Source organism: Capsicum annuum, chromosome 5 (genome assembly GCF_002878395.1).
Source record: "Capsicum annuum cultivar UCD-10X-F1 chromosome 5, UCD10Xv1.1, whole genome shotgun sequence".
NCBI lineage: Eukaryota > Viridiplantae > Streptophyta > Magnoliopsida > Solanales > Solanaceae > Capsicum > Capsicum annuum.
Window position 1 is genome coordinate 95,108,766 of NC_061115.1, and position 23,801 is coordinate 95,132,566.

A 23,801-nucleotide genomic window follows, 5' to 3' on the forward strand; every position below is an offset into this window, starting at 1 on the left:
ACTTGTTATCAGACAGATGTTTGAATTTATTAACTACTTGTCCAGGAGTGGCAGACTTGCTTATACTCAACGGACTGCAGTGAGATCGGCCTAGTGCGTCTGAGAGACTCAGGTTGTTTTTCTGCACTTCATCTTTTCTTCTGTTATGACCTCATTAGTACACTTTGTTTGTAATGCTGATATATGCATAAAGAATTCCTTTTTTTTTTTGGGGGGGGGGGTTCTCTCTTGGTTTCGTTTTCTGTCTGACCGGTATTATGTGTTAGAAACAGTTCGTGGACGTACTAGAATTCTTGATGGTTGTATTCAGTGAAGGAATGAATAATATTCTTGTCTTTCTGCAGATAAACTGCTTAGCTTGAAGAGGTTTTCGAAGCAGAAAATTAAAATGCTTGGGAAAGAAGCACAAGTATTAAAAGAGAAGAATCTATTGAAGCAAATGAATACAGTAGCTTCAGTACCTCAAGTTTTATGTACTTGTGCTGATGAAACGCATGCTGGCATAGTTCTGGACACATGCTTGGCTTGCTCTGTTGTAGCAATACTTCACAGCCCCCTTGATGAGGAGTCGGCACGTTTCTGTGTTGCATCTGTTGTCATTGCTCTGGATGACTTGCACAAAGTTAGTTTACTCCTGGTCCTAGTTATTTTCAGCTCATTGTAATTTCAAAGTTTAACTCTTTTCCTTTTTCCTTCCGTTATCAGAATGGCATACTTTACAGAGGTGTTTCACCTGACGTACTAATGTTAGACCAAACTGGCCATATTCAGGTAAATATTGCTCTTGTAGCGTATTGCCTTTAGAATTCTCATGTGGACCACTATAAATGACAAGGTTATTGTTAAGTATCCCACATCGGAAAAGGGATAGGTAATTAGTCTCCTTATATGGACTTGGGCAATCCTCCCCTCATGAGTTAGTTTTTGAGGTTGAGTTAGGCCCAAGTTCCATTCTTTACATGGTATCAGAGCCAGACCCATCCCAAATCTTTGTTCACCTATGTTGGGCCCCAATATTATATTGTCCATGCTCCAGTTAACGAGGCTTGGGCGTGTGGGGGAGTGTTAAATATCTCACATCGCAAAAGGGATGGGTAATTAGTCTTCTCCTTATATGGACTTGGGCAATCCTCCCCTCATGAGCTAGCTTTTGAGGTTGAGTTAGGCCCATGATCCATTCTTTACAGTTATATTACAATCAAGGTTTGCATGGTTTGCTGTATAAGAAAAACTGATACCAATCTAGATCGCTGCATTACTGAAGAGGAGCCTTTCTGTGTACCTATAGGTCCACGGGTTTGAGACGTGATCTTTCTCAATTTCTTTGTTCATATATTTTTCATTCATGCGTATAGTTATTAGTCGGAGACTAAACATATATATTTGTATTTTTCTTCTTTTGTCCCTTTTTTTATTAAAGCCCACATTTTATTCGCGTTTTGCGCTTAAAGTCCCAATGGACCTTAGAGATTTTTTGTGCTTTTTAGCTTTTGATAACACTGGGTCCAATTCCACTTTCTACGTTGACCCCTTACCCTCCTGTCAAAGAGAGACCGGGATAGCCGGGCTTAGTTGACACCCTTACTGCAGAGTAGCCCTTTTGATGAATAACAAAAATAACTTGAACTTATTACGTTGCCAATCAACAAACAATTTCACCAAACAGTTTGCCCTCAAGAATAGTTTACAGGCTCGTTCTATATACAGGGAAAAGAAGCACTTATACCACTGATAATTCTATGTTTAGTTTAGTTTAGTTTTATGATCTACTAAAGAAATTTGTATTTAGTGGGAGACTAAACATATATTTTTGTATTTTTCTTCTTCCTGTCAAAGTGAGACCGGGATAGCCGGGCTTAGTTGACACCCTTACTGCAGAGTAGCCCTTTTGATGAATAACAAAAATAACTTGAACTTATTACGTTGCCAATCAACAAACAATTTCACCAAACAGTTTGCCCTCAAGAATAGTTTACAGGCTCGTTCTATATACAGGGAAAGGAAGCACTTATACCACTGATAATTCTATGTTTAATTTAGTTTAGTTTTATGATCTACTAAAGAAATTTACTATGTTTAGTTTAGTTTTATCATCTACTAAAGAAATTTACAATGTTTAGTTTAGTTTTATGACCTACTAAAGAAATTTACTTTAGTGATAAGCCAGAGAAACTTCACTTCAGGTTCTAAGAAATTAAGGTCCTATTGCTTGTCCCACTTTTTGGTTGAGCCGGGTCAATTGGAGAAGAAGACTGGTAGTGGTTTTTTTTTTTCCTTAAAAAGAAAAAAACTGTTGGTAGTTAAATGTTTGCAATTCTCCATTAGTTGTGGAGGTTTTCCGTCAGTTTTATGTACTTGGCCACTTGGGGACGATTTGTATTCAGTGATATGTATTAAGGACCAAGATAAATCTACCACTGTACATTGGGGACCATTTGGATTTTCTTTTTTCCAAATGACCCTGGAGAGTATCTTGCTGGATAATTACGTTTTTCACTAATGATATTCCTCTATTGATTTTCTGTAGCTTGTGGAATTCAGATTTGCTAAGAAGATTTCTTCTGAGTTGGATGAGAGGACATTTACCATATGCGGAATGGCAGATTCTCTAGCTCCAGAAATAGTCCAAGGGAAAGGCCATGGCTTTGCGGCTGACTGGTAAAATGCTACTCTCATATCGGCCGAAATATGTTCTAGTACTACATATGACTATGAAAAAAGTTAATCAAGTATTTAAAGGATCACAACTATGGAGATGAAGAATTGGTTATTTTGGACCTATTCTGAGAAACCTAGTTAAGCAGAGAAGTGCAATCAACAAGAGAGGGTTGCACAGGTGGTAAGCACCCTCCACTACCAACCCTAAAGTTGTGGGTTTGAATTACCAAGGGAGCAAAAAGGTGAAGCTCCTAGGGAGGGGTAAAAAAGGAGAACTGCGATAGAGAGTAATTAGTGCAATGTTTTGAAATTGCCTTAATTATTGAAATGCTTAAGAGAAGTTTTACAAAAATGCATGGGATGTTCTGCCACTGTGATGTCGACGAATCAGTTGGTTATCCAAGTGATTCACTGACTATAATAATGTGATGCAAGCATCACTAACGAGCATCACCAGAATGAGCATCACCAGTCATTTATCCCTCTTACCCTTGGAATATCTTGAAGTTTGAAATAATTACAATGGATTAATGATGCATAAATTACTACAGCATCAGATACTTAGTCTGATCAACTTTAAAGACGTGTATGGTTATCATGTTTTGGTAATTATTTTAAGAGGATTGCAGTTTTCTGGAAGTTAATCTTGAAATGAATAAGTGTCCCGTCTCTTCGGACTGTAAGATTACAAATTTGAATCTATGTTTATCTCCTATGTAGTGAGTGGTTCTGTCTGCATGCCTATATATTTTGTCCAATTCATCAAAGGGGAAAAGAATATTTTACCCATGACCTCATGGTCATGAAGTATGAGTTTAGCTTTACAGACTGCAGTTACCGAGCCGTAACCTGAAAACATGCACAATAGGATCTTTGCTGCCTCTAGAATTGCTCTTAATCTAATGATTATTACTAACTCACGACTCACAAGCGAGATTATTCACTCAAGTTAGAGCAGTGTTTGGAAAGCAAACTTGCATCCAGCTGTCTGGTATTCTTTTGTTTCTTTTTTGGGATTTGGAATGAGGAGATAATGAAGTTAGGTAGGTTGCTCTTCATGGTGAATCATATACAAACAAATCTAAAAGCTTCAAAATAATGAAGGTGTATAATGAAAACATATAGAAGTAGTGTTAACTTAATTCTTAAAAGCATTGAAGGAATAATTGTCTCTGGTTGGTTAGTTGGTGAAGGGAGAAGCTGCTGCTAATTGAGTAAACTGGCAAACAATGAGGAGTGATGTAAGGTCACCTACTCGAGCATTTTCCGCTTTTCCTGTCTTTCTTCTTGTAGAAAAAAAAACAAATTTCCTAGTGTTCTCCCCCCTCCCCGGGGGAAATGAGAACAGAGAAGTCTTCTTACACTTGCATTGACCATCATTCTTTGGAAGCATCTTTTAGTGTTTCACTGGACATGCTTTTTTTCTCAGCAAGCAACTTTGTAGAGATATCATGCTTCTTTGATTCTTCAGCTACATGTAGTTTCTGAGAATATCGTGAGTACTGCTTTTGTGGCAAAAGCTATTTCTCCAAATTGTGGTCTTGCTCTTGACTGATATTTGCTGGTTGAAATCGGCAGGTGGGCATTGGGAACATTGATCTACTTTATGCTACAAGGTGAAATGCCATTTGGATCATGGAGAGAGAGTGAGCTTACATTTCCAAGGATTGCTAAAGGACAGTTGACACTTCCACATGCATTCAGCCAAGAAGCTGTTGATCTCGTTACCAAGGTATCACTAGGTCTAAAGGAGTTGATTGATTAATACATAGAGGATTAGAATTGGAAAAATGACAAACTATATTATGACTTAGAAATTCATTACTTTGTTATCCATTGTTTTTGTCCTTCAAACCAACAGTCGGCTATTAGTTCTTTATCTTTTTATTGTACAAATTCTCCAATTTCTTGCTATCTTTCGTAGTATCTTGACATAAATTTTCTGCCAGTTACTTCAAGTTGATGAAAAGCTGAGACTCGGTAGCCAAGGTGTTGACTCTCTCAAAAGTCATCCCTGGTTTCTTGGTGTTGATTGGAAAGCAGTAGCAGATCATCGAAGTCCTGTTCCTGCAGAGATTCTCTCCCGTATAAGTCAACGCTTGGAAAATCATGGTGATGAGAACATAGTTTCCTTACATTCCCCTATTCATGACTTGGAGGAGCTTAATACTCCAGAGTGGCTTCAAAACTGGTAGCGTGTTTTTATTGGAGTTCGGCCCATCACATTCCAGGATGCTGCTACCAGCAAAATTGCCCAGCTTATTATTTCATGACTCTCCCTATTGGAGACTCAATTCAAATGAACTGAGTGAGGTGGTGCATCTAGATCATGTTCTCCTGTTCATCAACCATGTGACCCTCCTAGAGGGAAAATGTCGTGCTGCTTTCCTGGACATTCATTTTCTTGTGCTAGAGGTATTATAAAGTTCATACTTGTGTTCTTTTTGAAAATTTACCATGCCTGTGTAAATACGTAACATGTAAATCGAACAGAGCCCTTTCTTTTATCTCATCCTAACCAGTCTTCCCATCCCACCCCATCAAAAAAGAAAAGGAAAGAGAAAACAGCTGCATCTCTTAAGAGCGCTCATGGCTGAGAGAAGCTATGTTGCACCAGTTTACCAGATATTAGGTCTTATATTTGGCCTAGCTGGGTAAAGCCCTTGCTAGGCACGGTCCCAATATTTATTCATAAATTTATTTATTTTAAGTGGTGTTGGTTAAACATTTTGAATTCTTTTTCATTTAAAGTAAGTTATATATATTTTTGTAGTTAAGTCATCTCATTAAGTGTAAAATAAGTGGTTGATATTAATATTGTTTAATGGTGTTGGTTAAATAATTTTTAAATTTTTAATTTAAAATAACTTATTTATGCGGTAGTAAATCGTCTCATTTTTTTTCTTGAAAACTTGAATTGAGGGGGCCATGAGGATAGCTGGTTAGAGTTAAAGTACTTGTTTATATGAATGTATGTTGCACGTAGATGTTCAGATGATCAACATTTTTTGTTGATATTGTGCTTTATTGGTCTAAGTCGGTGTAAATGAATGGCGATGACAACTAAAAATACTAATTAGTTATAGACAAATTTCATAGAAAAATAACAAATTTTCTTTTGCTGCTTCCTTGAACTTGGAGACTTTCATCTATTCGTAGCAATGTTGCTCGAATTCTTCAAAAATGTCAGTAGGTGAATGTCGAATTCTCTAAAAATTGTCAGTAGATGCGTGTCGGATTCTCCATAAATAGTGTAATTTTGGACAATCCGACATGGATGCGACATTTAAAAGTGAAGAATTTGTGCAACTTAGATTAGTAGTTCAGTCTTCGAACAAAGTCATTTGAAAGTTTAAGTTTTTACCTTTTTTTGAAAAATAATTATTCTACTTGTATTATCAAAAATGTATTAATTCATTATCAATAATGTATTCGATGCTTGAACTCATAAATGTTACTTGAAAATTATAATGTTTTGTAGAATTTAAAAGTTATGGTGCGATCAAACCAATAAAACGTAAATATAATTATAATCATATTTGATTTTACTTATCTATTCGAAGGAATATGTAACTTTCAAAGGGCGCTTACTGCAATATAAGCCTTAGTGCTTGAATCTTTTCTTTTTTGTAAAATTAATAGGGATTTTATTAATAAGAAATCTAATTATTACAAGATGGACCAACCCACCAAAATTCAGTCAATACATTGGGCCTAATACTATCAGACTAAAATAAAACCCGACCCAATCCTTCAATATGCAGACATTTCCAAAATGCATTTGTTGTCTTCTCTACCATTTGAGCTTCCTTCCAGGTGACTATCCATAGTGTCAGCGACCTTTAATCCTCAATTCATGGTGCTGGTCCTCTGGATCATTAACTCCTTGCCTAAGATATGGAAGATTCCTGCTATAAACAGCTCCCTTAATTAAGTATTTACTTGCCTCCATTTATTTAGCTTTTTTTTTTTTAACTCTTTAACCTTCCTTCGTATGTTTATGCTCCTTCTCAGCTGCGTTCTCCTGCAAATGGAATGGGTCCTTCTTTTTGGTGCTGAAATGAGGGTTTTAGGTCCCTGAGTCAGATTGCTTATCTAAGTAAATCCTAGCTCCTTCTTTCTTTTGATTGTTGTTTGTTGTAAAATTCCCTTATTACAAACTTATTGACAGATGTGGAAGGTAGTGAGATAAAGGCTGCTCGGACCCACCATTTTTGGAGATATAGTTTGCTTCTCAGGTGTATTGGTTAGGTCAAACTCACTCAACCCTTCCACATTACATGAAGTACACTTTTGATGGCCGAATCTGTATAGGCTAGGTAGCTCTTGACCATAGATTGTACATAGGTACTTGTAAGCTAATTTAACTCTGTTAACTATAACTGTAGCCTTCAGACTCTTCATCTTTTTTTTCAGTGTCAATCTCGTATGCATGGACACTGTAACTTATCATTGTTAAGGATTTTCTTACCTTTGACATGTAATTGCTGAAATATTGTTATACTAAATCCACCATTATCAATTGCTATGTTTGCTAAATGATCAGCCAACTGATTCCCCTCCCTAAAAATGTGCTGAAACTTTACTTGCTTATCATGTAGTAGTTGTGTGATTTGTTCAACATAATCTACCACATTCCATGGACACTCCCACTTTTTAGTTAAAATTTTCAGCATAATAAGAGAATCTGTTTGAAAGTTAGCTCATCCAGATTGGACAGATTACAATGGATTGCTGCTTGGCATAGAATATGTTTCAGCCTCTATGTTAGTAGTATCTGCAATCTGAGCTCCCTATGCATACCTTAGATCTCCCTTTTCATCTCTCAGACAGAAAGCATAAGAACTGACCCCTGGATTATCCCTAGAAGCTCCATCTATATTGTACTTCAACCAGCCCTCTTCTGGAAATTGCCATTCAACCTTTGTCATCTTGAATATAGGTCTCGTTTGCTGTAATTTTTGATAAATCTCTGGCCACAAAAAAGGGAAAACTTATCTAGGATTCCTCACTTTAAGTAACAGACCCATATTTCTATTGATATTGTATATTACTTTATGAGTTGACAAAGATTTCCCTTCATGTTTTGCATTGTTTCTTCTTCTACACAGCTCTCATAAGATCATGCTATAAATTGACTGATAGTAAGCCTTAGTTGCACCCTATTTCCTATCATTCCACAAGTAATTAATGAGTTCTCTTAGACTGTCTCCTTGCATATTTATACCTGCACAAGTAGAAAAATAGGACCATGTCCTGTTAGCAGTGCCTGATTTCAGAAACACATGTGAAATGGTTTCTTGATCAGGTTGAGAACAACACCAATATCTAGTAGGTCCTTCTACTCCCCATCTTATCAAGTTACATCAACAGGCACTTTCCCTCTCCAATACCTCCACATTAAGAATGCCATCTTAAAAGGTCAACCTTTCACCCAAATGTTTTTATAAATAATATTCTTTTCCTCCCTTTGTCTGATATAATTCCAGGCTGACCTGACAGTGAATCTACTATCTAACTCCAACATCCATATTGGATTGTCTCTTCCTTGCCTATCAGCTGGGATTCTGATGGATTCCAGGATATATTCTACAATTTCTTGTGGAAATAGCTGATACACCAGCTGTGAATTCCATACTTCATTATGAATCAAATCCTTTACCTGTTGATATTGATTGTCCCATTCCCTTGAATTTTACAACAGAGTGTAAAAATCTCCCTCTTTTGTCCAATTATCAAACCACATATTTGAATTTTCTGTCCTTATTTTCCAATAAATTTGATGCTCCACCAAGTCCCTTGCCTGTAGCATCTTTTTCCACACCTAAGAACCAACACTAGTTTTCCACTCTATCCCATTTGGGTGTTTATTTCTACAATACTTATTCTGCATGTATCTGCTCCAAATAGATTCCTTAGTTCTAAAGTTCCACCATAACTTGCAGAATAAGGCCATTGACACATCTTTGATGCTCCTGAATCCTAATCCTCCTTCTTCCTCAGGCAGACACAACTTACTCCATTTCCCAATGCCCACTCTTACCCCCTATATGTGTACTCTAAAAAAAGTGAGCAAACATTCTTTGAATTGTATTGAGTACATTTAAAGGAGGGTTCATGACAGATAAACAATGAATTGGTATACTTTGTAGGATATGTTTTATCAGTATAGATCTTAGATAAAAGCTTTTCTTTCCAACCTTGCAATTTTTCACTAATTCTGCTCATCAGTGATTGATAGTAATCCTTTTTCTTTCTCATATGAAAAATAGGGCAACCTAAATACGTAAAAGGGAATTCCTTTCTCATAATTCCAGTAACCACTTCAGCCAATACCACCACTCCTTGTGACACCCCTCTAAGTAAATACAGAGAGCTTTTCTCCTTATTGACTTTCTGACCTGAAGTGTATTGGTCACTTGTTGCATTGTTTGTAAATCAACTATGCATAAAATTATCATGACATCAACAAAAGCAAAGTGATTTACTTTAGGGCTTCCTCTAGGCATTCCAAAGAGTTTAAACTCTTTAGTAGCCATCGAAGACTTTAAAGCTCTTGACATCACTTCTACTGCAAGAATAAACAGTGTAGGAGATAAAGGATCTCCTTGTTTCAAACCTCCTGAGGATTTGAAGAACCCCTTGGCCTGTCCATTTATCAGTACAGAATAACAGTTGTTTCCAACTAGTCTGAACACCATATCAATCATAAATTCCCCAAATCCTATCTTCTTCATTACTTTAGTAAGGAAAAACCAGTCAACTCTATCATATGCTTTCATCATATCTAACTTCATTACCAGATTAGGACTCTTACTCCTTTTCCTAATATCTGTGATTATTTCCTAAACCATCAAAATGTTCTTAGCAATGCTTTTTCCCTGAACAAAACCTGCCTGCTCATCTGAGATAATAGAAGGTAAAACCTTCTTAATTCTCTCATGAACAATTCTGAAAAAGATTTTGTTTAGAAAGTTACTCAAGGAAATAGGTTTCATATCAGAAAAAGTGTTCACAACTAGCTTCTTGGGTAACAATACCAAGTTTGTATGTGTCACAAACTTTAGTAATTCAAACCCATAAAAGAAAGATATGATCATTTTATGAATATCTTGACGTATAATCTCCCAAGAATCCTGAAAAAATGCTCCTATCATACCATCAGCTCCTCCTGCACTGTTTCTGTTTAATCTCATGACAGCCTCCTTAACTTTTTGTATCTCTGGTACCCTATTCATATCTTCATTCTGTTCAACAGTCACTACCCTTGATAATTCATTTAGCATTTCAAAGTTCTCTATCTCTTCCTCTTTAGTAAACTGTCTCTGGAAAAAACTAACTGCTTCCTCTGCTATGTCTATCTGATTTTCTATCCATTCCCCATCATCATTCTGAATTCTTGAAATTTTCAATCTACTTATTCTTTCTTTCACTACAGCATGGAAAAATTTAGTATTTCTTTCCCTATTTTTAAATTATTCCAGACCTGCCTTTTGCCTTCAAAAATCTTCTTCTCTCTTCAATTGCAAGTTTAATTCAGCTTGTGCTTTAAACAATATCTGTTTATTATTAGCTGATGGATTTTCATCAAACTGTTTTTCTCTGACTCTGATGATCTCTTCCATTGTTGCTATTTCCTGGAAGATATTACCAAAGTGTTACTCAATTTAGTCAGTGCACTTTTAACCCTTTTCAATTTATGATGAAACACAAAAAAAGGATTACCCATTACTTCAGTTACCTAGTTTTCCTTAATTACATCACACCAAGCTTGTTCTTTCAGCCACATATTCAAAAACCTGAATGGTTTTTGAATATTTTCCATCTCTGTACTGAAGTGAATCTTCAGAGGATTGTGATTTGATCTACTTCTAAACAGATGTTCCACTTCAAGAATTGGAAAGAGGTCCTGTAATTTGTCATTACAAAGCACTCTATCCAGTCTTTTAAAAATACATTCTTCATCTGTCCTTTCATTCCACCAGGTATACTTACTGCCTTTGAAACCTGGATCTTCCATTCCATATAAATTAATACAATGCTTGAAATCCTTAGTCTCAGCCATTGTGACTGGTATACCCCCTAATTTCTCTTCTTCACTAACAATTACATTAAAATCTCCCCCTATCATCCGTAGGTGTTGCATTGTCTGAGACATATCTACAAGTAACTCCCATAAACACATCTTCTCCTGTTGAGTACATTTAGCATACACCAAAGTAACAACAACTGTAATTTCTGTCTCTTGATTGGTCAATTGAATGGTAAGTTGTTGGTCTTCATCCTTTATTAAATCAATGTCAATAAAGTCTTCAGTGAACATCCATATTTTGCCAGAACAATTTGTAGCTACATTCTTCATGTTCAACCTTCTTCTGTATTCATTAATTGAACTTGTTTTCTGGGAAGGTTCCATTAAACCTGTGAATGTGAAAATGGTATCTTTTTTGTAAAGTGGTAAGTCTATTGAATGTTTTCTGTGTGTTCACTGATATGATATTCCAGATTAGAGCATTCATTTTGACTTATTTTTGATTGAATTCCTTGTCTGCATTGAGGAAGTTTTAACTCCCTTATCTTTCTTCTTCTGCATACCCTGATTTGATTTCATCTTCTCCATGTTCCTTGGAGACAAATTACCCTTCACTCCTATCTGCTCCATGGATTTAGACGAATCTCCCCCATCTAAGTCTACATTATTCACATTACTGACTTCTTTCTGATTTTTCACCTGAATTGCTAAAGGTAATATATTTTCAAGTACCTTTTCTGCTTCTTCTGTATGTTGATGCTGTACTATTGCCAACTGTTTGCTTTCATCTTATTCCCCCATAACTGTTGCTTCATTTAATTGCTCCACATCTACTAATTCTACACTCTGCTATTGCTCTATTGAGAGTAAAGTATTTGTTTGTTGACACTCTTTTATTTCTTCCTTCTTCTCTGATAACTGATTGTAATTTTTCTTTTTGTTTACTTGTTCCCCCTATCTCCTTGTTAGGATTAGTTGTCCCAAAAGTATTATTAACCCAATCTTTTGTACTTTCTTTGGGAACCTGTTGCTGCCCTGCACTTTTCTATGTATTTTTTTTTTTTTTTGTCATGATTCTCCTTGCTTGTTAAAGCTTCAAAAGTATTAGACACAGGGACTTCTTTCTGCACACTTCTGATTCCATTTCCCCAATTATATAGCCATATTTATCTTTCTTATATCTACTCCTCCTTGTATGCCATTGTTGATTGTAATTAATTCCCCCTTATTGCATATTATCTCCTCCTTAATGGTCCTTCTCTCCTTCTAAATGTTGCTTCAGTTGTCTCCCATGTTCCTCTCTTTTCTCTTCATGCATCTCTGAATATTTCTTCCAACATTGATTATCATCATGTCCCTGTAATCTACATTCTTTACAATACTTTGGCATGTAGTCATACTGGATTTGAATCCATTTTGACTTTATAACCCCTGTGTCATCATCTTCCTCATTAATCCTTACTTTTTGAGGCAGTTCAGCTATCATATCTACTTCCACCTTCACACGAGCACAACTTGGCCTTGTTTGATTTATTGTTGCTAAATCAACTGTTAATGGTTTGCCTATTGCTGAGGCTATTGAGAAAATTGCTTCCTTTGTAAAGAAATTAGATGGCAAATCAGGGAATGAAATTCATGCAATACCAATTGTTGTCTCCATCTCCGGTTCAAACCAAGGATCCTACTTAAGGGTACGCATTTGCCAGAATCGATCCTTAGCTTTTATGTAATATGCAGTTGTAGATAATAACTTTACATAATCCTCCAATATTTCCAGCCTAATAAGAATATGTCAAGAATCCAATACTCCAATATTGCAATCTCCTTTCATACGACATTGATTCGGTATAGCTTTTCTCAACTCAGTAACATCAGGTTTTCATTGGAAAATTTACCAATAATTGCAAATTGTAAATTCTTATATATTATCAAACTCCTTATTTCTGAAGCTTTCCATGTTATACTCAGCTTTCCTTCTACTAAAATAACTGGTTTTGATGGGATCAGGATCTCTTTTTCACGATTAGTCTTAGGTTTCAGAACGTTTGCATATGATTGTTTGTCTCCTAAATCTGCATTCGATCTACCTCCCTTGTCAACAACAGTCAATCCCACGGGAAATGGTGGCCATGGCTATCAGCTAGAGAGAAAATTTTAGTTTTTTTTTGCATCCTAGGGAAAGAAAAGGCAAGCTTCCAACTAGTGCTTGAATCATTTACCTAAAAAAGTAAACTATTGATTCTACTTACCTTTATGTTATGAGGCTACAAAATAAAACAAACAAAATTAATTTAACATAAAATAAATATCAAATAAAATCAAATTGTAGTAGAAGAAGTCAAGTAAGTGAATATTTTTAGTACGACAAAAGAAGCAAACAAAAAGATTGAGGTATTACTTGAGAGAAAAAGAAGAAAGAACGTCAGAAAATACTTAATATGAAGAGTGTTAGACTTCATAGAAACATAAAGATATGACCTACAAGATCATTGATATCAAATTAATGACAATATTATTTACATCTATATCCAATAGAAATTTGTAGAGTAAAATCTAACTTGTTTAAAAAGATGAAGAATACACAAGTGTTGGAACATTAAAAGTTTCGTACTAACTTGTTTGTAGCTTCAGTGCTGACACATATGTATTCAAATTGATGTTACTGAATGCTTTACACTTGTAATGGATTGTACGTCATTTAATAGTACAAAAATTAAAGGTAAAAAATTATATAAAAATTAAACTTAACCCCCACCCCTGCCCCCGCCCCAAAAAAGGGAAGAAATGTAAAAACAAGTTGTTAGGGGACAGGAGGAACTTATTGAAATTGTTAGCTGAAGTGGCAGTTCGGCGAAGTGGAGGCACGAGGGTAGTTGTGTATTTGTATAATTTTTAGTTATTTATTTTTTCGATCACATGAAGATAATGAATGCAAAAGATGATTTGAATCAGAACAAAAATAAGGAAATCTAAAATCAGAAGAAGTGTTTATACGTAGAAAAAGATGTACAATTAAATAGAATGTGGACTTCTTTTTTATGTGTAAGGTAAAATTTTAATTAATTTAAAAGTATTAAATATTGTGATTTTTTATTTAGATCAAATAAGTTCTTTAATTACTTTCAAAGTCTCTTTAAGTAATATTTCTTTTTTAAAAAAAGATTCAAACAGTTCTTTTATTTAAAATAATAGTAAATAAAAAATATCAAGAGTATAATTATATATACCGAACCAAAAAAACAATGTCACGTAAAATATTTTTTTTCCTAATATTTTAAATAACAGACTAAAATAAGTTTTTAAAATAATTAGAAGTATCAAGAAATTGTTAAAAGTTTGAAAGGTTTGATCCATTCAAGGAATTTTCCAAGTTACGGGAAGACAAAAGTTCTTCAAAATTAAAATAATAATAAAAATAGGACTTCTAACTAGTTCAAATAAGGAAGGGTGTAAATAATAAAATTTTAATTAATTTTAAAATTTTAAAAATATAATTTTTTTTATAAAAAGACAATTTTGTCTGTTGCAGAGTCTTTGAATGAAGGGTAAAAAGTTCAAACAATATTTTTAAGGCTTTTCACATTTTAAATATAGTACTAGTTTTACCGAACGTGCGTTGCACGTTTATTCCAAATATTCAATGTACATAATAAACGATATATATGCTATATTATTGGACATTTTTTGTGCCTTAAAATAAAAGTTAATAATTCCTGGCGAGTAGTCGAACAAATGAGAGTTTGTCGACAAAGGGGTCAAAGATATACAAATTAAGAAGTTGTCATCAATTGAACGTGAAAATTTTATAAGTAACGTCCCTTTTATAACCTCATACATAAAAATTTTCATATACAAATATTCTCATATATTTATATAGTCAATATTTAATATTATTAAATAAGTAGAAAAGGTGAAAAGACGATTTTGTCTATTGCAGGTCTTTTAATGAAGGGCAAAAGGTTCAAACAACATTTCTAAGATGCTTCACACTTTTAATATATAAAAGATAAAAGATAGAGATAAAAATAAATATAGATATAGATATAGATAAGTAAATACATGAATTAGTTATTAGCAAATCTATGTATTATTTTATTCATGCATTACTTATTGGGAAAAAGGTGCGAAAAATATCTATACTTTGGCGAAATTTGCTATAACACACCTGAACTTTGCAAGAATCCTATGACCCCCTAGACTATTTTTTACCTTATTTAACTGGAATATATTTGTCCATTTGTACCACTGCGTATATTCACGCACATTGAGCGCGAAAGGGTCTTAAAATTATTATAAACCTATCTTTTTTGTCACATAGCCCCTCAGTTTCTTTTATTTTATATATTTTTTATTAAATTCCTTTAATATATTATCTTCAGTAGAATTTATTGTTACACCTTTGGTACTTGAACTCTAGGCCCTCCAGGTGATAAGCTCTTGAATTGGCAAATTTCTGTAGTGGAGTCAAAACTGCAATGACCACAACTCAGGTGACGAGTCGTCACCTCACATAACAAGTCGTGAGGTGGAACTCATTGTCCGAGCAGTGGGGTTTGCCAGGAGTTCTTCCTTGATCAAGAGTCTTCATCATGACTTGTGAAGATTGATAACGAGTCGTGATGAGCGACTCGTGGTCATAAAAATAAGGTGCCAAATTTTTTATCCTCAGGTAACGAGTCCAGGTAACGACCTGTTGTCAGTTGTCACGAGTTGTTGCTTGAGTCATGATGGCTGGGCCTAAATTTTCCTGTATGTTTTAATTAAGGTTATTTGGTCTTTTCCTCCGTCCATACTATTCTCACTACTTAAAAACACATAAGAGACCTCATTATCTTTAGTTAATCAAATCAAAACATTATTTTCTCCTCTTCAATTCCCAAGGCAAGAACATTAGGGTTTTATAAGGTAAATAGTCATCCAAGCTCTAGACCTCAGATTTTCTTCCATTTTCCTTGGTATTTCAGGCATGTTTCTCATCCCTAACTTGAATTTTATATTATGACATATGTTTTAATTATTGTTTATGTTATTTAATTATTGGGTTTGAGATTGGGTTGAGGGCTTTCGATGATTATCACTTGAGTTATATTTTCCATGGTTTAGATGTCTTGTGTATATTTGAATTGATAATTTTTGGGACTAAATGTGTGCATTATTGTGGAATTTGGAATAGGGAATATAGGTTTCTCCAAGTTGATGGAGTTTCGCCTGGTAATGGCATTAACCTCAACCCACCTGCATGATTTTGATTTTAAATGTGGAATTTGCATGATTTAACTCACTTTTAACACTATTGCATTACATTAATGGACAAATGAATAAAAACGAATTTGAAAGGCCTTGGTAGCCATGGTTTTGAATTTTTAAAGGAACGTGGGAGTCAATTGATTAAATAGAATAGATTGGCATGGTTATATAAGCTTGCAAGCATAATTGGTATCATTGTAACAAGTGGTAACCGCCTTAAAATAAAACTACTTGGTTTATGGTTGGAAATATGTGCAAAATGATTTTAATTTGGGCTTAAAGAGGTTGTGTAGCTCATCGTGAAGGTGGAGGTCTCGAGGGGATCAATACTGAAAACCATGTTTGACGACATAAGGGTATATATGACCATGTGCTTGGGTCATACCTTATATTTCTGGGATGGCTGGAGCCTTGGTGTCTTTGGCTCTCCTTCGGATTTCCTCAGTTTGTGCGGCTAACACACGTTGGGGAGATGAACTCATATAGTCCATGGGTGCCCTTAGGACGGATATATCTACACAATCCAGGTTAATATTTTATAATCTTATGTTCATGACCCTTGCCCCTATCCTGACATTCTATATATGTATATATGAGCACGCGTGTATGTGGTTTTGATTGGTTTTGGAAATGACATTACTTTATCACAATTCCCGAGTTACATGCCGGTGCTTATCCCACTGATCGTCCCTAGATAATACACCATTTCATGATGTAAGGTCCTAGGGTCTTTCTATTACTCCTGTACAACGTTAGGTGGTGTGGTGCATTGGTGTGAACTCTCTTTTATCATGGTCAGGGACATGTCCCGAACTAGTTTGGTATTCTGGTTTAGAGGCTTTTGTGGACAAGTGTGGGTTGGATGTTTGTTTGATTCTTAGAGTTTACATTTGATTATCTATCTTTCTTATTACTATTTTGGATTATCTTCTGTTGTTTATATTTATTACACTCTAAAGGACAGGCTAAGGGGGTGGTCTCTGGCCCACAGTGGGCTTGAGACACCCGTCACAACTAAGTCCTAGTTTGGGTCATGACATTTATTAAAAAGAAGAGGTATAAACCTCATTTATTCTAATTTTCTCCCGATTTCATTGCCATTGTCGAAGGAAAGATTTTTTCGTCCTCTGAAATTCTAATATCTTCTTTGGTTCTCTTTGTTTGTATAAAACTTCTCACTATTTTCTAATTTCTTCTTACTAATTTCTAATTTTTGATTTTTGAAATTAGGGTTAGGCATAGAATATGTAAAATCGGATTTGAATAACATTTGTTTAGACAAGAAAGATCGAATGTTGATTGCGTAGGTGCGATGGAATTATGATCTCTTACTCCATTTGAAAACTTCTTGGTCTGATAATAATTCGAGAAGAAGATTTTGGTCTTGTCCATACTATGGATCAAACAAGTGTAACTTTTTTCTTTGGAGGGATGGGGTGTGATGTCGCCCAAAACAAACTCCAATAGAAGTATGCTGCGGTCAATTGCAAATATAATATTCCAACTAGGTTGGGGTTGAACCCATAGGGAAGATGATAAATACTTTCTTGACTTGATGTAATCCACGAGCAGTGCAAGAAAGTAAATGGTAGAATTTTGTATCAATCGCAAGTAGTAACCAACACTTAAGTTTTTTTGAGTTGTAAACAATAGAAGACGAACACTAGGCTTGCGTTCCCCCTGGATTCTTAACTCCTTAAATTTCTCATGTTCAACCCACCTATTCTGTTGTTCTGAATGTAAAGTCTATAATATATGTATTATCAGCCATCTTGTGAACGTGAAGATAGATCTCACCATTTACCGGTTTAGTGTTAGGGCATCGCCTTGTTGCTCCTTGCTACGACTTTAGTTCACTATCACCTTATAGGTTCAAGTGATTATATGAGATAGCGGGGACTATAAGATGGATGTGGATCCTAAATCACTGTCTTAATCTTTTTTTCCCAATCACAAGCTCCCTTGCAAGGATACATGCAACTACAAGCTATCAAGCTTTTGTAGCAGCCCAAAGATTAATTACTGCGAAAAAGATTAAGATACATGCATCAACCCTAGAATAGATGAATATCACACTTCCTCTACGTAGATAATACACTAGGGTTATCACAACCTTAGTCAAGGAGATTAGCTACTTATGTTCATGCAATATTCCATGATTATCAATGAAGAAGACATGTAATCAATTACACAAATTATGATGAATAAACTCCAAAGTCTTGAACTGAATAAAAACCCAATATCTCAAGAATAATTATAAAAGTACATAAACTATGGTAAGAATGTGTAACCTAATAAAATGTAAACCCTAGGGTATTTATAGTATCTCAAAATAACATAGAATCCTAATAAAAAATAGAAAGGTAAACTTATATCGGCAGTCGGTATGACTCGGTGTTCAACACGTACCGACATCATATGAGTCATACCATGCCTTCTCTTATCCATTCCAGTGTATGATGTCCTAAGGCTTTAACTTTCTGTTCTTCATACGACTTCCACTTACTAGTCATATCTTGACAATACGACTCCTGTTCTTCACTCGTATCCACTTGAGACTTCTGTCTTTCCAAGCTTTGGACATTGGTCTATGTACGACTTCCCTATACGAGTCGTACTGACTTTCGACTAGTATACTTCTAAGACTTCAAATTTTAATGGTAGCTTTAGACTCTATTATGCTTACTACTTCTTCATACGATTCATATCCTTGCTTACGGCTTGGATGCTTGAGTTGTATCTTCTCCAAACTTAGATTCTTAGTTTTGCTTTAGGTTTTGTTGTGCTTACGAGCCAACCTACAAGTCGTGTAGTGTGTTAAAGCCTCGTGAGGAGACTCGTACCTTGATCAGTCTTGCTTTTTTTTAGGACTTTTTATTCCAAGTTCAGTCCAACACTCTTGTAGACCTATTTGACCTGCAACAAACACAAACATGCATCATATCTACTAAAACAACCTAAGTACACACCTAAATTCTTGGTTTTAAGCATTGAAAGTGCCATGTTTCCACGACACATCAACGCCCTCAACTTAGACTTTTGTATGTCCTCAGGCAAATAAAACCAAAAACTATTTCCGAATATAGAACCAATGCTCAAACAAGAAGATCTTAAGCTACCCATGGCAGTAATTTTTGAACTCAAATTTCAATCATGTTATTCCCTTCCTAGTTTTAACTTTTCAAGACTCAAACTGTAAATATCGATTTAGGACACAGATAAACACTAGAGAATTCGATGATGGCATTACATTAGCAATAGACAACTGGGCATAGATGCAAACTACATTCACCAAATAATCTAGCAACTTAGCAACATACCCCATGTGCGCTCACCGTTAAAGAAAATCCCATTCACTCTCATTATGGATCAACCAATCTATTTAGGGATTTAACAAACACTCTCTAGCTCACAAAGCAGTATTGCCAGTGTATACAGAATACCATAGGCTTGTCCTTATGCTCTCTTCCTAGGTTTTCATACAGTCGTCGTAGGATCATTCTAGGGATTTATTTGGCTATTAGCGTAGGCTTGGGGCTGGTCTGTATCTTTTGGGATTCATTTAGTGACTATGCCTCCTTGACACTACGCTTTTTTTTTTAGGTCCACTAATTTCAACAATTTTTTTCATTTATTTCTACCCCTATGTCTCCCTTTTTTATTTTAAGCACTTTCAGCTCAGACTAGGATGGTTTTCTCACTTTATTTTGTTTTCTTTTTCTTTTCATTGCATTTCTCTTTTTTCTTTATTTTTACTACACCTGTCCAAGTTTCAACTATTTTTCTTTTACACAACTTTCTTCATACTCATTTTCTTCTATGCACCCTTATCATAACCACTTTCAACTTAGGCAATTTGTCTGAGTTGAGGTACACAGTATCCAAGGTGGACCAGGACCAAACAGGTTCATTATAAGGGAACCGGGAAGGTGAAATTGGTGTAATCAACAAAATTGGTCTATTCGGCCTCAAATATTTAGATCAAAGGGATTCATACTTTTTGGTTAGGGTATTTTAGGTTCAGGTGGACTCATAAAAAAAAGGCCTATGATCACTTCCTACTCGACTATCTTAGACCTAGGTAAAAAAAACTGGACATCTTCTAGATTTTGACACACCGGGAACTCAGTAATTCCTCATGCGTACTTGGACAGGGTCACATTGCTAAGTACCATTAATTTGGTTCTGCAAAATATTTGCCCCTAGTTGTTCTTTCCTTAATCCTAATTCCATTGTTAGATTCCCAATAGTCTCAGACATCCACATATATTACACAGTCACAAAATGCAAGAATTTTGGAGGGATCTTAATTTATTCAAAAAACTTCAATTAAACGTACTAATGCTTTCAGAATAACCATTTCAAATCCACAATTTACACTTCCAGAATCACAAATTTTCAAAATCACAAATCATAATTTATTACAAATCAATTTCAAAATTCATCAAAAATCAATAAAATCCTCTGCCATAGGTGCAGATTTTCTCCCTATCTCAGTTGTCAACACCATAACCTGCAAGTCATAACATATTTTTAGCTATATATACTTTTCAGCTACTCCTAAAATTTTGAAATTAGATATATCCCCACCCCCCACTAAAAATCTTGGCACTGTCCCCAGTGCTAATAAAATGTAAAGTAAGGATGAAAGGTCATACCTGGGCGCTCAATGCACTGACTCAACAACATCAGCACATGGGCCCTCATCTAGGGTCCTACTCTACTCATATCTCATATATCCATTAGGACTGAATCAACAACAATAGTCAGTGGCACTACAACGTCCCTCTCAGCATCAATAACAGGTGGTCTCAAACCACCAGCTCCAATGGCCATCTCACAGACTCTCGTCTGTCGGTCCAGCTCATCCTGTATGCTCTCTACCCTGGCCTTCTTCTTAGACTCTTTATCTTCATGCTTTTTTTTCTCTCTCATTTTTCTTCTCGGATCTCCTAAACTCTCAACTCTGAAATAGACCAAATATTAGGAACTTGGACATTGGGCACCACTATATTAATCACGGGCTCTAAAATCTTTGGTCTATCATATAGCTCATGCACCATCCTCTTGATTTTGGCCATTTCAATCTTTATATCTATAACATCGAGTGTCTGCCCACCACTCAACTATCGAGTAATTCTTGACTCAAACATATTAAGTCTACTCTGAACCCTTTTATCCTGGTTTGCAAACTGTGTATCAAGCCAAGACTTTATACCCCTCCATATAACCCGTTTTCTCCTCCAGTGTGGCTATCCTGGTCATAACCTCCATCCATATTGCCTGTGAAATCATAACAAGTCTAGAAGGCAGACATCGTAGCCTAGGTGGCACAGCCTGGATTGGAGGTGGGGCACTATAAGTATCTACTATATCTATCTATGAAGACTCCATCTGTACCCCTATCTCAGCTGCCTCGGTAGTCTCAGCCTTACCACTCTATCGAAATATATCCGCCATCAAATCAACTGCTTATCGTGCCTACCGGGCTAAAGGGTTCGCTGTATCTCATATCATGCCTAAGTTTGTGACATTCATAGCCTCTAATATCTCGTCGATCCCTAGGAGTTCTTATACTCCCACAGCCAAACAAATTTATGTGATCATAAAAGGGTATGCCAGCAATGATTTTCACCCCCAACCGTATAATCTATTATTTCCCAAGAGATAAACTCTGCTACGTTAAACTCATAACCAGCTAAGAAACCGACTATCATGGCTGTCCAAACTGGGCTCAGAATATTATCTCCAGTAGTTGGACATAGCCAGTGTTGGGCCAACGTCCACCAAGCTTTACCCTCAAAGTTGAGGGTATTCTTCTTAATCTTCTGTGAGACCACCCCTTGGTCTCCTACAACCCAGACCATAATTTGGCCGTTCGAAGCTCTCCACTCCGCAATCCATTTAAAGAAATCTATATTTTTCTCCAAACCTAATGTTCTCCGAATTATTTTTCTTATTTTTTCCATCCAATAGCCCATCTCTTCAGTGTTAATCGGGGGCTGGTACTCTAGTCCATATAAGAACCGACCAATGGTACACGGTGAAATATCCATCCGTGCTCTCTAAATAGTAAGGGAAGTAATCGGCTCACCTCCTTTCACAACTGACCTTGTGGATAGTCTTTGAAGTTCACCCTCGTGCGCCCCATAAAATTCTTGTACTAGCACCTCACTATACTTTCTGGGTTCCCTCGTAATTCATTCAAGGCTATATTTCCTAAAGCGTTCCTCGAATCCGAGCAACTCTTCCATCTCAGCAGTCGTCAACCTCCGCTCAAGATTTAACACTAGTATAATCTTTCCAACCCAAAGTATGCTCAACCTACTGTTAAAGGTCTCCTGCATACCAGGGTAACCCCATCATTCAATGATGGGCATCGAGGCATTGGTAAGTGTAAGTGGGGGATCCTATCGATCGATTGTGGTGGCATCAACTTCTTCTGTTCTGTGGATATTCTCAAAACTAGTTTCTTATGAACTTGATTCAACGTCCTCATCAGTGTCAGAAGGCTGTGGTGTGTGAGGAGTCAAGACAGTTGGATTTCTTTTCCTTGGGCCCTGTAGAGGTGTTTTCTCTGGGGGTACAACTTTCTTCCCTTTTTCTTTGTCAGCTTTTTGTCGTTTTGGGGTGACCTTTCCCTTTGTTGGGTCTTTATAGAGCTCACCACTATTGTCGATTAGCACATTGAATTTAGAACTAGTGGACTCCAAGCTAGTAGCCGGTACCTGCTTGTTTCCATTTTTATCTTGTTTGGACGATGATGCGTTCTTAAAAGACATTATACCTGAAAGTACACTATTATTAGTAAGGGAGTAAATAGAGGAAAACAAAAATTTGAAACTAAAGTTTAGTATGTATGTTCAGTTAAGGGTTTGAGTAGAAGTACTGGTCGTATCGCCTAGGTATGACTCAAAAGAATGATTCGTATGTTACACAGTGTAGGAATAGTTATTGACTGGTTAGCTTATGACTCCTCTTAACAAGTCGTACTGATAAGGTACAACTCGTTACCAATAGTGGTAAGCTACTCAGAAATATTTAATAAAATTATATAACTCCCAGGTGGGTACGACTTTAAAAGTATGAGTCGTATGGTCTGGATATGACTCATGTTGGAAAGTCGTATCCATTCTAGAACTTTAAATTTGTTAGACCTCCATATTTCAGTGGGTAAGAGTCTCGTTATGATCCCGTAACCAGTGGGTATGAGTCGTAAGGAGTCTTATATCCACTGTAACATAGAATTCCAACTTTAAAGTTTAACTCTAAATCAAATCCCCAAAATACCCATGACAATTTACAGCAATATCAATCAATTTTTGACAAAATAATACACAAAATCACTACCCAAAACCTAATTCACCCTTAACTAGCATTTTCAACCTAATACCCAAGAACTAGGGTTCCACAATTCAATAATTAAGCATTAGTAACTCAAAGCAAGTTAGAAACCACTCCTATTTACAAGTTCAACTTGAATTAACAAGGATTTAGGTTCAAAACTTACTTGAATAAATGAGAGAGTATTTTTCTCAAGTTTTCACTTGTTATTCTCCAAATTCTTGGTTAAATTAGTGCAAAATGGAGAATCTGAGCAAAGTGGTAGTTGATTTTAGTTGTATTCAAGTGATATCTTGCTTTTGGAAGCTTAAAATTAGGGTAAAAATAGAGGTGGGAATGATTTTTATTTATCGGGTGCCCGATGGGGACCCTTCTTGTTATTTAGCTTCAATTTTTAGGCCGGGTTTACCCACGATCCTGACTTGGTAAGCTTGGGTACGAGTCCTGTGTATGACTCGTACCAAGCTTATGGATCATTTCTTTGCCTCGTATAGACTTGGAACCTTACCTGGGTTCTGAG

The 23,801-nt window shown here is 35.9% G+C and overlaps 1 protein-coding gene across 6 annotated transcripts in view; it reads left to right on the forward strand.

Moving 5' to 3' along the window:
* LOC107870773 (protein phosphatase 2C and cyclic nucleotide-binding/kinase domain-containing protein) overlaps window positions 1-7,188 on the forward strand; it is a 28,921-nt gene extending 21,733 nt beyond the window's left edge. For 4 of the 6 annotated variants that reach the window (XM_047413100.1, XM_016717421.2, XM_016717420.2 and 1 more), the window contains exons 11-16: window positions 46-112; window positions 345-622; window positions 706-771; window positions 2,528-2,658; window positions 4,237-4,390; window positions 4,608-5,435. In XM_047413100.1, coding sequence (XP_047269056.1) covers window positions 46-112; window positions 345-622; window positions 706-771; window positions 2,528-2,658; window positions 4,237-4,390; window positions 4,608-4,853 — 942 coding nt within the window. In that variant the 3' untranslated portion in view covers window positions 4,854-5,435. Of the gene's footprint in view, window positions 1-45; window positions 113-344; window positions 623-705; window positions 772-2,527; window positions 2,659-4,236; window positions 4,391-4,607; window positions 5,436-6,672; window positions 6,758-6,829 lie in introns of those variants that run through there. The other 2 variants (XR_007055808.1, XM_047413101.1) reach the window with 2 other exon arrangements.
* The last annotated feature ends 16,613 nt before the right edge of the window (window positions 7,189-23,801 follow it).